Source organism: Panulirus ornatus, chromosome 34 (genome assembly GCF_036320965.1).
Source record: "Panulirus ornatus isolate Po-2019 chromosome 34, ASM3632096v1, whole genome shotgun sequence".
In the NCBI taxonomy this organism is placed as follows: domain Eukaryota; kingdom Metazoa; phylum Arthropoda; class Malacostraca; order Decapoda; family Palinuridae; genus Panulirus; species Panulirus ornatus.
In genome coordinates, this window is record NC_092257.1 from 1,068,250 (window position 1) to 1,081,496 (window position 13,247).

A 13,247-nucleotide genomic window follows, 5' to 3' on the forward strand; every position below is an offset into this window, starting at 1 on the left:
CCAGTCAATACAATGATCATAGTTTTTAACGCGATTAAACAAGGCATTTGATTCTTGTCCCGTTCTTATACTATATGTATGTTGTTAACAGAATGATCCTTACCAGTCTGCCCAACATAAAATTTATCCTGCCCAACTTAAATTTTATCACAATTTCTACATGGGAGTTTACAGATGCACCCAGGAGAATTTTCTGGTGAGTTCCTGATTAAGATATTCTTTATAGTATCATTGTTGCTGAAGGCAACATCTACATTAAAGGATTTAAGCAACTTGGGAGGTAAAGTAAAATCATTATTAAAAGGGAGAACTAAAAGGTTCTTGGTGTCAATGGGAGATTTGGGCTCAACTTTATAAAATGATTTCTTCGCTAACTTAAGGGATTTATCAATGAAAGGAGACGGGAGTGGGGAGCTAGAAACCCTCCCCTCCTTGTATTTCAACTTTCTAAAAGAATATATATATATATATATATATATATATATATATATATATATATATATATATATATATATATATATATATATATATATATCCAGAGAAACATCTATATTGAAGAATATATCGTATATACAGTGAGTTAGGTGCGTTAGTCCCACATAGGTTAAAACCCCGTAAATATACCCCTGCAACTCTGAGTGAATAAGAATATGGGTAAGGCATATATGTACAGTAAGGAACAGAAACAATATGTACTCCAGTGACATCAAAGGTTATACACTGGTTCTTCCATAGGTCCAGGAATAATGTGCTGTGTATAATAATGAATACAGAGACAGTGACGCCATCATCGTGGCTATAACCGTTACTTCCTAAGTGACATTATCATGTTACAATGTCAGCTTGCGCCATAGTGATGACTGTCGCCCTTGCCACTTTACGACCACTTTCCTGTAAGATGTATCCGCAAAACTAAAAGTTTTTTTTTCGAAATTGTGCATCGAAAACACGACACTGAGAATAGTCTGAATATGCGAAGCTAACTGATGAGCATGACGTCTGTTGCTAGCCGGTAAACCCTGTGCTATTACCCGGAGGAGGAGGAGGGGGGGGATGAGCGAGATGGCGCAACCACAGCCAAGCCCAGCCAACCAACAACAACATCCCACCGAACAAAGCTGGCCATGAGGACGTCCCACTGGATAAAGCTAACTCATATATTTCCTAGTAGACAAAGCTGACCCATGAACGATGTTCACGGGCCAGCTATAATGTTCACAGGCCAGCTTTAATGTTCACGGGCCATGAACATCATCCCACTGTACAGAGCTGAACCATTAACACGGCAGAGAAGATGCTGTGTCACGGGATTCAGCAATACATGGTAATGTATGAGGAAGTGAGGAACACATCAGGAGCACATACGAAGATAAATGATCCTAGATCATAAGGATGAGCACACACTGGGTATAGATCGCATGGCATGACTCTAGTTAAGCAGAGTGATGGTATGTACATCATCATGTTTGGGGTAGGTAAGTAGGGAGGTAAGAAAGTAGACCTGACCATGATGATGAGATAGAAAAGACATGACTCTCTACGTGTGGCCTGGTATGTTGGTATGGGGACTACGTGTGGCCTGGTATGTTGGTATGGGGACTACGTGTGGCCTGGTATATTGGTATGGGGACTACGTGTGGCCTGGTATGTTGGTATGGGGACTACATGTGGCCTGGTATGTTGGTATGGGGACTACATGTGGCCTGGTATGTTGGTATGGGGACTACGTGTGGCCTGGTATGTTGGTATGGGGACGTACTGAGAGTATATGACAGATAATGGCTGCGAGGGGCGAGGCTAAACTGCGACATCCGGTGAAAGTGGAGATAACACTTCACTGCTCCATTAACCCGTTCTGGGTGAGGTAATTACCTCAAAACAGCCAGTAACAACCATATAATTCAGCGATCTATATGTCTGTCTCCTGTGCGCCGCCCTGACTGACGTCATTTTAACGGAAGCTGGAATTGTGGCTTTTTAAAACAGGGTGACACGATCGTTTCAGCGAAGTCTTCCAGCACGGCACCCAGAGCGGAACCAACGCACACAGTGAAGACACCCAACTCTTACTTCTCAGGTTTGACACACACACACTCTCCTTACTTTATGACCTGTGGTCCCATTCAATGGACGTGGTCAGCTTCTGGAGCGCCGTGGGAGTCAAATAAATGTTAGAAGGGAATTGTAGGGCAGCGAGGTATGAGGATGGGCAGCAGACGAGGGTACTGACTTTCCACCAAACAAAGGTCAAAGGCACTCAGTTCCCCCTGCCAAAGACCTTGGACCATCATTCCCACCACCGCTTCCTCGTTGTTATCTTCCCTGCACCCAACAGGACGGCTCATGTCATCTCTCCCACCACCCAGTAGGACGGCTCATGTCATCTCTCCCACCACCCAGTAGGACGGCTCATGTCATCTCTCCCACCACTCAGTAGGACGGCTCATGTCATCTCTCCCACCACCCAGCAGGACGGCTCATGTCATCTCTCCCACCACCCAGCAGGACGGCTCATGTCATCTCTCCCACCACCCAGTAGGACGGCTCATGTCATCTCTCCCACCACTCAGTAGGACGGCTCATGTCATCTCTCCCACCACCCAGCAGGACGGCTCATGTCATCTCTCCCACCACCCAGCAGGACGGCTCATGTCATCTCTCCCACCACCCAGTAGGACGGCTCATGTCATATCTCCCACCACCCAGTAGGACGGCTCATGTCATCTCTCCCACCACCCAGCAGGACGGCTCATGTCATCTCTCCCACCACCCAGCAGGACGGCTCATGTCATCTCTCCCACCACCCAGTAGGACGGCTCATGTCATATCTCCCACCACCCAGTAGGACGGCTCATGTCATCTCTCCCACCACCCAGCAGGACGGCTCATGTCATCTCTCCCACCACCCAGCAGGACGGCTCATGTCATCTCTCCCACCACCCAGTAGGACGGCTCATGTCATCTCTCCCACCACCCAGCAGGACGGCTCATGTCATCTCTCCCACCACCCAGCAGGACGGCTCATGTCATCTCTCCCACCACTTAGGAGTTGTGGATATTACTTTGACAGGAGGCCACGAGATGGAAGAGCAAGAGAACGGGACCCGACGAGGATGGGTCATGCTGAGACCTCAGGTTCTTTATTTTCCGCATAGCTTTCCCTCTTTTAAGCTTCGTCATACAAATTAGTGAGACTTTGTAGCATAACTGTACACCATTTAATGAATCATTTATATTAGTTTACCACACCAATCCGGTACAACAGTAGTGAGGATAATCCCAAATGTTGTAAGGCTCAGGTTTTGTTCTCTAACACTAAATATCCCAAGGTCACCTGCTTCCTGCATACTGCGTTTAACTAGGACGTAACTTAATACTCTGCAGCTCCAGCCGTAATCATAGTAAGAGATCAAAAAATCACATCCAAATTTGCTGGTGCTCTTATGATCAAAACTCCCCAGAATCATTTTCATAAACCATGCAGGTGCCTCAACCAACCCAAGTGACAAGGCATTATAATCCTATAAACAACAGTATGATAGAAAGAAAAGCTGCCTTATACTTATTCTCATCCCCAGTGGGATAGCTCCTTAATCCTTCCATTTTCTGTGACTAAACCACTGTGAACCCTGTAATGCTATTCAAGAAGGGCGTCGCACTCCGGTACAAAGGAGTGAACATTCAACTTTTCTACCCTGTCATTTTGACACCCTATTTCCCGTGACTTCTTAAATGCTGGAATCACAGATCAAGCCCATGGAGAGTCAGATTAACTGTTATCAACTTCAGCAAACACAGCATCAATTTCGCCTTTACCTAAACAAAAGGTATTTCCACTTTACTCTCTCCAGGCCTCATAACAACGGAGGAGAAAGCAACCCCACACTCACCGGATGCACCAAACATCCATCGCAGTAGAGAGGCCTTCCATCCTACACCTGGCCATATAATTACAAGCGACACAGATGCAGAGCAACACGACCTGACGTCCCCACAAACCATAAACGAAGCTTCTCATTTTCTCGTCACATCAATAGTCCAACGATGTGACAGATCCGCTACTCCATACCCAACATTAGTGTGTAACCCCCGCACCGCTGTGCGCTGACTCAACCGTGATGCTGCCCAGTAGCATCACTCCAGTGATGGATGAGTCCACCAACAAACAAGTGCTTTCCACCTGTAAACATGCCCAACTTATTACATCCATAAGACCTGCTCCAACACCATCATCGACCACACCAATAAGACTGAGCAAGGCTTAACCTTTCTCATTTAGGTACAAATGCAGTTCCCTCCTTAAATGCTGCGTGGTAACCTTAGTGTTGAGTCCGAGTCTAATACAACCAAACATTTCCTCCTACGCCTCCCGCTTCACTTCGTTGGAGTACTCCCCTCCTCTCATTGTAATCACGATACGGTCTTTGCCACCCGTACATCGTCAGTTAATATGGCACTATTGGTGCTCACTACCTGTACGGCAGCTGTGGCATAAGTAAAATAAAACAATGACTGCCAACTGGCTTAAAGTACAGATGCTGCCTATACTTGATTTTTCAGATGCAATTCTTGAAGAGGGGCTAGTACGCCGAAGTTTACACTATGAGTTCCTGGAAGTGGTTAGTAAACAACCCCAATAAATTACAACACATCTTGGTTCAACCAAAACAATAAAGGAAAAACTAAATCAAGAAATTGCCTGACGCTCTCCTTGGCGACCATGAGAGTAATATCAATATGGAATCGCCAGTGAGGTATGCAAGCACTTGCATATTTCTCCATTTTTTCTTTTTTTTTCGACATCCAAAATTAATCCTATTCTCGCAAGCATCAATTTGCCTCTAAGAAAGTATTATGTTAAGGTGGTTGTTAGAGGTAGGGCTGGATGCCCTTCACCAGTTGCCGTGCCCTTGGGAATGTGTGCAAGGCCGTAAAGATACCAAAATATGCCACGGTCATCAAAACTTGTTGCTCCCTAATAACTCCATTACTTTTAGTCATGTAATGCCATACAAAGAAGAAGGAAACACCTGCTTCCTTATGTGTATATTGAAGGGCCTATGATAACTGTTTTCATATCTAGGGTGGCTCTACCTCTGCATCCTTACTTAAGAGTTGAGTTGAAAGCTGTTCGTCTTATAATCTCTCCCAAGCTACCTTCAAAACTTGACGCGTGCCTGCCATCAGCCGTAATGTTGGTTCTTTTTCCCTCTTCTATGGGTATTACTTTGGTTTTTGCTCCTAAGAGCTGGCTGTTTGTGTGCCCCTACCCCTAGCTAAACCACGCGATACTCGGCAAGCTGCTGCATAACATTATTACTATGCGGCCACCGGCAACTCAAGAGTGGGCCGTTTTGATAACTCTCTCCACACCTCGGGGCTTTGGAACTCCTCTCCCTCTCTATGTCTTTCCCAATAAGTATGACCTGGTACATCTTAAAAGACAGGGTTTTCACATCCAAATTTCATAAATACTTTCTCGTCTGTTTTTTTTTTTCCTTTTCAATAACCTATCTATATTTCAATTAAGGTCCGGCCTTGATGTGTACTTTTTTCGGTGACTAGAGCCTCCAAAGTAAATAAAAGTTATGAAAGTTGCTAAACCTTACATGCCTATAACTGGTCAAGGTTAATCCAGAGGGGCTGATAAACAGAAAATAACAGACTTGGATCGACAGGCGGTTCCAGGTCTTTAGCTCTCACGTCTCGTGGCCGCCCCTCAAACTATCAGCCAATAATTCTTCATTACAAAGTGGATTTTCTCAGGTTATACACTAAATTCATTCCTTCGCTCATCCTAGTTTGAATACTCATTCCTTGCTCCTTTGAAGCTAACTTAGTGCAGTTTCCTCTTTCTCCCGCACTCAATAATATGCTTAAAATAACAAAACAACCAGGCCGGGTCTGTTAATTGCAGCACCCATGGCTGTCATGGTACCCACCAGCTACATCCAAGGTTGGTATGGTATCCACCTGCTACACAACCAGGCTGGGTCTGCTAACTTTAGTACCCCTGGTTGTCATAGTACCCACCTGTTACACACAGCCCGGCTGGGTAAGCCAAGTCTTGCGCACAAGGTTGTCGTGGTACCAGCTTACTGTGCATTCATCAAAATCATCTTAAACTCTCCGCTCGTTATTTAACAATTGTAACATTGCTCTATCTCACATATTTGTGTCAGATTTCTGTATGGCCTTCCCTTTTTCGTATTTTGTAACTGTCAACTCAAATTTCTTTTGAAATAACAGTAATTATGAATGTATGAACGTTTTCACCAAGCGGAATGACCTCATTACCAGTAGTTTGGTGAGGTAATTAGTTTGCTTTAGGTCGATGCAATGAGAGGGTGGCATCCACTACGACTCTACCCTGATGCTGTATGTCGCCAGACCACTGCGACCACTTCACTGTGCAAGGGTTCAAGCACCACCTCTCCCATCACAATGTTTAAAAGCAAATGCTTTCTGGAAGTTCACATACAGGCTATCTACTCAGCCTTTTATTTTGTCTAAACTAGACCTTTCCCTGCGACCGTGCTGTCTCTAACTTACTTTTTCCTCAGGTAGAAATACAGTTGTTTTCTAATTAACTTCTGTACCTTACAGACCAAATTAGTCAGGAAGCCCACGTTTGTTTATTTATCTGTACTGATTATACATAGGGAGCTCTACACTCGATGGAAACCCCCTCCCCCCTTTCTTGAACATTTTCTTATTATCATACAACTGTTTAATTATTCTTATACACTAACACTAAAGTTTCATAAATTTGCTTGACATCCAACCCAACTCTATACTTGTGGTTCCCAACCTATCTCAAGTACTCGAGACCCACCTCTTACTTTGTCGAACAGTTAAGTACGTATAGTTGGGATAAGTTACTTTGTACATATAACGAGATATCATAGTCATAAGTTATCATGGTCATGCAGACTTGATCATATATTGAACCTACAACAACTCTCATGGTCCTCTCAGAAAAATTCACCATGGTCCAACAGTGGTCATGGCTGGCCAGTAAGGAAACAATGCACTTCATGTAACGTAGTCAAACTACTGAAAGTTAGCGCGACACTAATCTCCCAACCTTGGTTTGACTGAAATAGAGCTCACTCTGTCATGAAGTCTAACTGTTGTGTTTACTTACGTACAAGCTCTCTTTCTTCTGTGTGTGTGTGTTATGATAAATTAACAATTGTCAAGATAAAGATAGTGAACTAATCAGGAGCAAGATGCTAGTTACCAGTTGTTAACATGAATGTCAGTGTTATCATTGTGTGTCAGCCAACTAAAGAAGAGACGTAGTTATAAGTGACCTTCAATGTAGTACATCACGTTCGCTTCATGTGCTAATTTGTAGCAAATTATGGCAATTTGATAGTGAAAAAGTTTGTTATTAGTTGATTTGATTATTAAACACTATTATACACAGATATATCATCTATATACCACATCAGTGATATGGCAAGCCTATTCAATATTCAGTTTTTCATGTTTTGTAGTATTTGTGTCACAATTGGAGTACATCCTTTTTGTAATACATCTGGATTGTTCAGAAGTATTATAATAACGACTACTGACACAAGTGGTGGCTGTTATCAGTCAAGATATCCAAGATAACACAAGTAAAGCCATAACTTGAGTTGGCAATACCGGGAGTGCTCTTGGTCGTCTTGATAAACCTTAGTAGCTGGAGCGGCAGCGTGACGCCACCCACCCACCCACCGCTAAATATAACATGCTCCCTCATCGTTTGCATTATCATTTTTATTGACAATCTTAAAGGTATCATTGGGAGTCTAGAAAATCATCAAATTACTAAGAATAATTATGATGGTAAAACAGGAGTTATAATTGTGGTATGATGTATTGCAACAGTTATATTATAAAAGTTACAATATTGTGTTGCGTAATGCGAAATACAAATTGTTAAATTTTTGGGTGAAATTATTAAATAATGACTAGTTCAGTGAACAATAGTTAATGGAACGGCTGTGTGTTTTTGTTTAAGGCAATTTACTGTTATCAATTAACAAGTTTTCATTTATGGAATTTGACATATTTTGAAATGAAAAGATGGTGAATATACAGTAAAAATAAGAAGAAATGAGTAGTAGGACTAACAGCTATAACAGCTTGTCATAGATTTTGTACTATAACAATGTCTGAACCCTTTGAAAGAAAGTAATAGAAAAGTGGGTGTATTTTTGAAGAAAATTTCTCTGTAACCACACATTAACATAATGCAAAGTATTCGTTAAAGTGTGAGGTGTGACTGTGTCTTATATCACCTATATTTGTAGTGTTCAAGTTCAGAGTGCACATGTTCAGTGTTGAACTGTGGGGAGTAATGGCTTTTGTTGCCTTACCACTCATGGAGTTTAACACTTACGGATTTTTCTAAGTTTGTTTTGGAGTAATCTCTTAAACTAAATAGCTAACAGGACAAATCAATTTCCACCTCAGTGATGCCAATAAAGAGCACGGTGCTTGAATGTAAGTTGCTGAGTAAAAATTAATTAAACAGAATTTACATGTAATTAGTTTCTACTGTAATTCCTGATGTAAGGGATGATTTAAGGTAAGGTTAGACTTGATACAAATACTAAGATGGGGAAAAGAAATGCTGACCACGACCACAAACCTTGACTACTCAGGGAAGTATTGAAGAGTTCAGAGAAGAAATAACACTTGAGTGCTTCAAGCAAAATTAAAGCACACCTCAGGTGAATGTGAGTGGAAGGATTGTATACTTACTGCTCCGGATCTAACCTTCACTCAAAGAAATACCCAGTGATTCGCCTTTCAAGAATTTAAGGCATGAAAACAAAAACTTGAAAGTGACATCATGATTAGAAGTTTTAAAGTTTTGGAAATTTCAGCCCACAGGAACAATTAAAGCCTCAGCTCACTGTAAAAAAAAAAAAAAAGTAAATATGGGAAACTTTGTCAAAAGTAAAACGAGTTATGTTAAGGTTTGTAGTTTAAAATGTTAGCTTCCCAATTCTGTAAGTGTAAATAACAAGCTTAATGAATTTGAAGCAACAACAATGGATAATAAACCTGACACTGCTGAAGTGTGTGAAACATGGTTGACATATAATACCCTTGATAGTATATTGTTTGTAAATGGATACAATATGGAAAGGTAAGACTGTGCTGAAAGAAAGCAAGGTTCAAATATTTCAAAAATACTTCAAGCATGTGACCTTGTAATGAGCTACATGGTAATTATTTTAATGAAATTTTATGGTACTGGATTAGTACAGAAAGTACTTAGTTTTATTTGGCTTGATGTATAAAAGGCCAGAAACCTGATAGGATGCTAGATATTCTAAACCATGCAAACAGAATAGAGGAAGAGCACATTATTGCTGCTGGAGACTTCAGTGTGCTTGACATAAACTGGACCAATCACACACCAACTAAAAGATATTCAGAACTATTCCCTGAAACATGAAATGAAGATTTTTTGGAAGATCTTATTAGGGATGTAAGAAGAGTCAGTGGACTGGATCAATGAAGCACACACTAGATCTGGTCAAAACTAAGAATATACATAATAAAAAGTTTAACTGTCAAAAATCCATGTGGATTTAATGATCACAGAATGACTGTATTGTATTATCCAGTTGGACACAAACTTTAAAGCTAATCAGCTAGAAAAGCATAACTGCTTCAAATGTGATTACATCAAGAATCATTTTTAAAGGGACTAGAAAGCCGAATTTCAAAAGCAGAACACTCCAGAAGCCTGGAAAAAGTTTAATGGTATTCATAAATACTGTGTGGGTCGATACTTTAAGACTAAACCACCTTAGCTTAATAGAAAAGCCAGACAACCCATTAGGAAAAAAGCTACACCTGTAAACTATTTCTAAAGAGAAAAACACAGAAAAATAAAGCTTAAAGGAAAATTAGAAAGGAGAAATGTGCTTATGAGAAAAGACTAGTACACTATATGAAAGTAAGTACCAGAGCATTCTGTTAATATGCTAACAGGAAAAATATCAGAGCTCCAACTCGAATTAAGAAGTTGAGATGGAACTCTAACCACAGTTGATGAAGTAGCAGAAGTGTTAAAAGATTTTTTGTGTCAGTATTCACAGAGAAACATAATAATGATATCCTAATATTCAATCAAGTATCCCATCTAATTTATGGGGTGACAAAGGATCCTTATGAATATGATATACACTAACAAAACAACCCAGTAATGAATTATTTTCAAGTTAATGTAAGTCTTGTCAAAGAAATCCTCAATAAGCCTATGTGTATTAAGCTATTGGTCCTAATGGTACACATCCCAAGGTCTTATGTGAAGCTGCTGAGGAACTAACCAAACCTGTTACTATCTTATAAATGGGAACTCTATGGAAAACAGGAATAACTGGAGAAGACACGAATACAAAATTCAAAAGAAATAATGAAAGCGTTAGACCACTTTTCTCAGCATGTAAAGCATGTAATGGACCAGTGGAACAGATTATTTGGTAAGATTTACTATTAATTTGTCATCTGCAAGTCAGTTTAAGAGTAAATATGATAAAATGTAGTAACTTGCAATAATTATATTTTTCTTGCAGGGTACAGAGAAGTTTTGAGGTGCATACAAATCTCACAGACCTACTGCACTTGTTTTATCAGAATCTCACTCTGAAATAATCTGACTTACACACCTGAAGCTAATTTGATTAATCTTTTTATTCTTACAGTAGGCTGACAAAATGTCAGAACATAAATCAGAGGAAATCCAGAACACAGGGGAGGAGGACAATGAGAATGTCACCAATCTTGTTTCTTCAATGGGGAGGCTCTCCATCCTCTACCCTTTACCTAATATTTCATCACAAGTGAAACCCTCCTCTGCTAAAGAGAAACAGCATGACAAAAAACAAAATGAAGTACCTCAGGACAATCAGGTATTGATGATTAGTAAACTTGATAAGTTTAAAACAAGTATTTATTCTTTGTGTTACATAAAATGATATGAAAATGACTGGACCTATATTCATAAGGAATCTTAATTTAAGTTAAAGAATTCTCATGATTGCTTCATTTTCTGTTATAACATTTCTGTTATATTGATTCCTCACCCACTCTCTAGGTCTGGGTGTGTAGGACTTTTTTAAAGCTCTCTGGTCTCTTTAAGTCATGCACATCCTGTTGTTGATAAATAAACAGTATGTAAAAGAAAAAATATTTGGCAGAATTCTCCTTTAAAAGCACTTTGAAACTACCAATGGAGTATCATTCTTTTTATTTTGCAGTGAACAGCCAGAGAGATGAAAAGGAGATGGTGTGAATATTTTGAAGGACTGTTTATTGTGTTCTCAGATAGACAAGCAGGTGTAGGTTGCTTAGGATGTGGTGTCTGAAGTGTGAGGGTCATAGAAAGTGGTTTGGTGAAGGAAGAAGAGTTGGTGCAAACCTTGCTTAAGATGAAATACAGCAAAGTGACTGGAGTGGATGGGGTTATAATTAAATTTTATAAGAAAGGAGGTGACTCTGTTTATGATTGGCTATTTGGGATGTGTTTGCTTATGCTGGGGTGCCTCAGGTTGTGTTGATGATTGGCTATTTAGGGTGTTTGCCTATGCTGGGGTGCCTTAGGATTGATGGAATGTCCTTAGAGTGCCATTATATGGAGGCAGCATTTAAATTAGAGATGTAAGTTCGAGCAAACCTGGTATGTAGTATGGGAGGTTGGGGGCATGCAGAGCTCAGACTAGGGAGGAACATTCTGTGTGAGATATACATTATGAAACAGAAGGATTTGTATGTGGCATTTATAGATAGTTTAGAGAAAGCATATGATAGGGTTTAGGGTTAAGAGATGATTTGTGGAAAGAAAGCTACCAGAAGGAGATGAAGGTTTATGTAAGTTGGAAGAGGAAAGGGTGAGTTGTTTTAAGTGAAGGTGGGATGGAAGGGGTGTGTGATATCACTATGGTTGGTTAATCTGTTTATGGATGAAGTGGTGAGAGAGGTGAATGCTAAGGTTTTGAAGTATGGGACAGCTCTGTAGCCTCTTGGGAATAGTAGCTGAGATGTTTATCATTTACTGTGTGCTGAGGACTTGGCACTAGTGGCAGATTCAAGTGAAAAACTGCAGAAGCTGGTCTTTGAGCTTGGGAGAGTATGAGGAAGGAGAAAGGTGGGAGTGAACGTGAATAAAAGCAAGGCTTATCTGTGGAGACATAGACAGGTTTGTTTGAGTGTGAGTCTGAATGAGGAGAACTTGAAGAAATGGAGGGATTAATATATCTGGAAGTGGACATGGTTGTCAGTGGAATCACAAGAGCTGCAGTAAGCCATAAAGTGGGTGAGAGTGTCTTAGGTCATAGATGCATCGAGGAATTTGTGGAGAAAGAGGTCTATAGGGGCAAAGATGGGTATGTGTAAAGTTATAGCAGGCCAGATAATATTTTATGAATACAATGCTTGGTTCCAAGATGTAGATGTTGGAGGAAGATGGATGTGTTGCAAATGAAATGTTTGAGGACAATATGTGGTGTGAGGTGGGTTGATCAAATAAGTAAAGACAGGATAAGAGAGAAGTTTGGTAGTAAGAGGAGCATGCATGAGAGAGATGAAGAGGATGTACTAAAATGGTTTGGACATAAGTTGATGATGAGTAAGCATAACTAAGAGCATAAACATTTTAGAAGTTGAGGGAACATGGAAAAGGGAGAATCTAAGTTGGAGATGGAAGGATGGAGTGAAAGAAGCTTTGAGTGATCAGGGCCTGAATATGCAGGAGGGTGTGAGGTGCGCATGTTATAGAGTGAAATGGAATGATGTGGTATACATGGTGCAGCATGCTGTAAGTGGGCTGAATCAGGGTATATGAAGTGGTCCAGGGGAACTACAGAAACAGCTGTGGAGTCTGGTTGTGCATGGGGGCTCTGGTTTTGGCGCATTATACATGACAGTTAGAGAGTACGACAGAACAAACGAGGCTGTTTCTTGTCTGTTCCTGGTGCAACCTCACTAACACTGGAGAAGGGTAAGGTAAAAAAGAAATACAAAATGAAAATAATGATATTCCCAAGCTAGCTTTGATGTGGTGGTAATAGAATTTTGTTTTTTAATACGTGTTTCAATCCAGACCTAGGTTATTTGAAAGGCTTTGCTCTCTACATATCACCATTTAGGCCCTCCTACTTGGGCATTACATTTTCAGTGTCTACCCCCCATCACAACTTTTAACATACATACCTTTATTCATAAAAAAGAATTAATTT

The 13,247-nt window shown here is 40.5% G+C and overlaps 1 protein-coding gene across 7 annotated transcripts in view; it reads left to right on the top strand.

Moving 5' to 3' along the window:
• Positions 1 to 13,247, top strand: part of LOC139759737 (uncharacterized) — an 83,001-nt gene that overhangs the window by 3,828 nt on the left and 65,926 nt on the right. For 3 of the 7 annotated variants that reach the window (XM_071682142.1, XM_071682146.1, XM_071682148.1), the window contains exon 2: positions 10,716 to 10,922. In XM_071682142.1, the coding sequence (XP_071538243.1) occupies positions 10,728 to 10,922 (195 nt within the window). In that variant the 5' untranslated portion in view covers positions 10,716 to 10,727. Of the gene's footprint in view, positions 1 to 7,642; positions 7,786 to 7,813; positions 7,837 to 7,976; positions 8,497 to 10,715; positions 10,923 to 13,247 lie in introns of those variants that run through there. The other 4 variants (XM_071682147.1, XM_071682143.1, XM_071682144.1 and 1 more) reach the window with 4 other exon arrangements.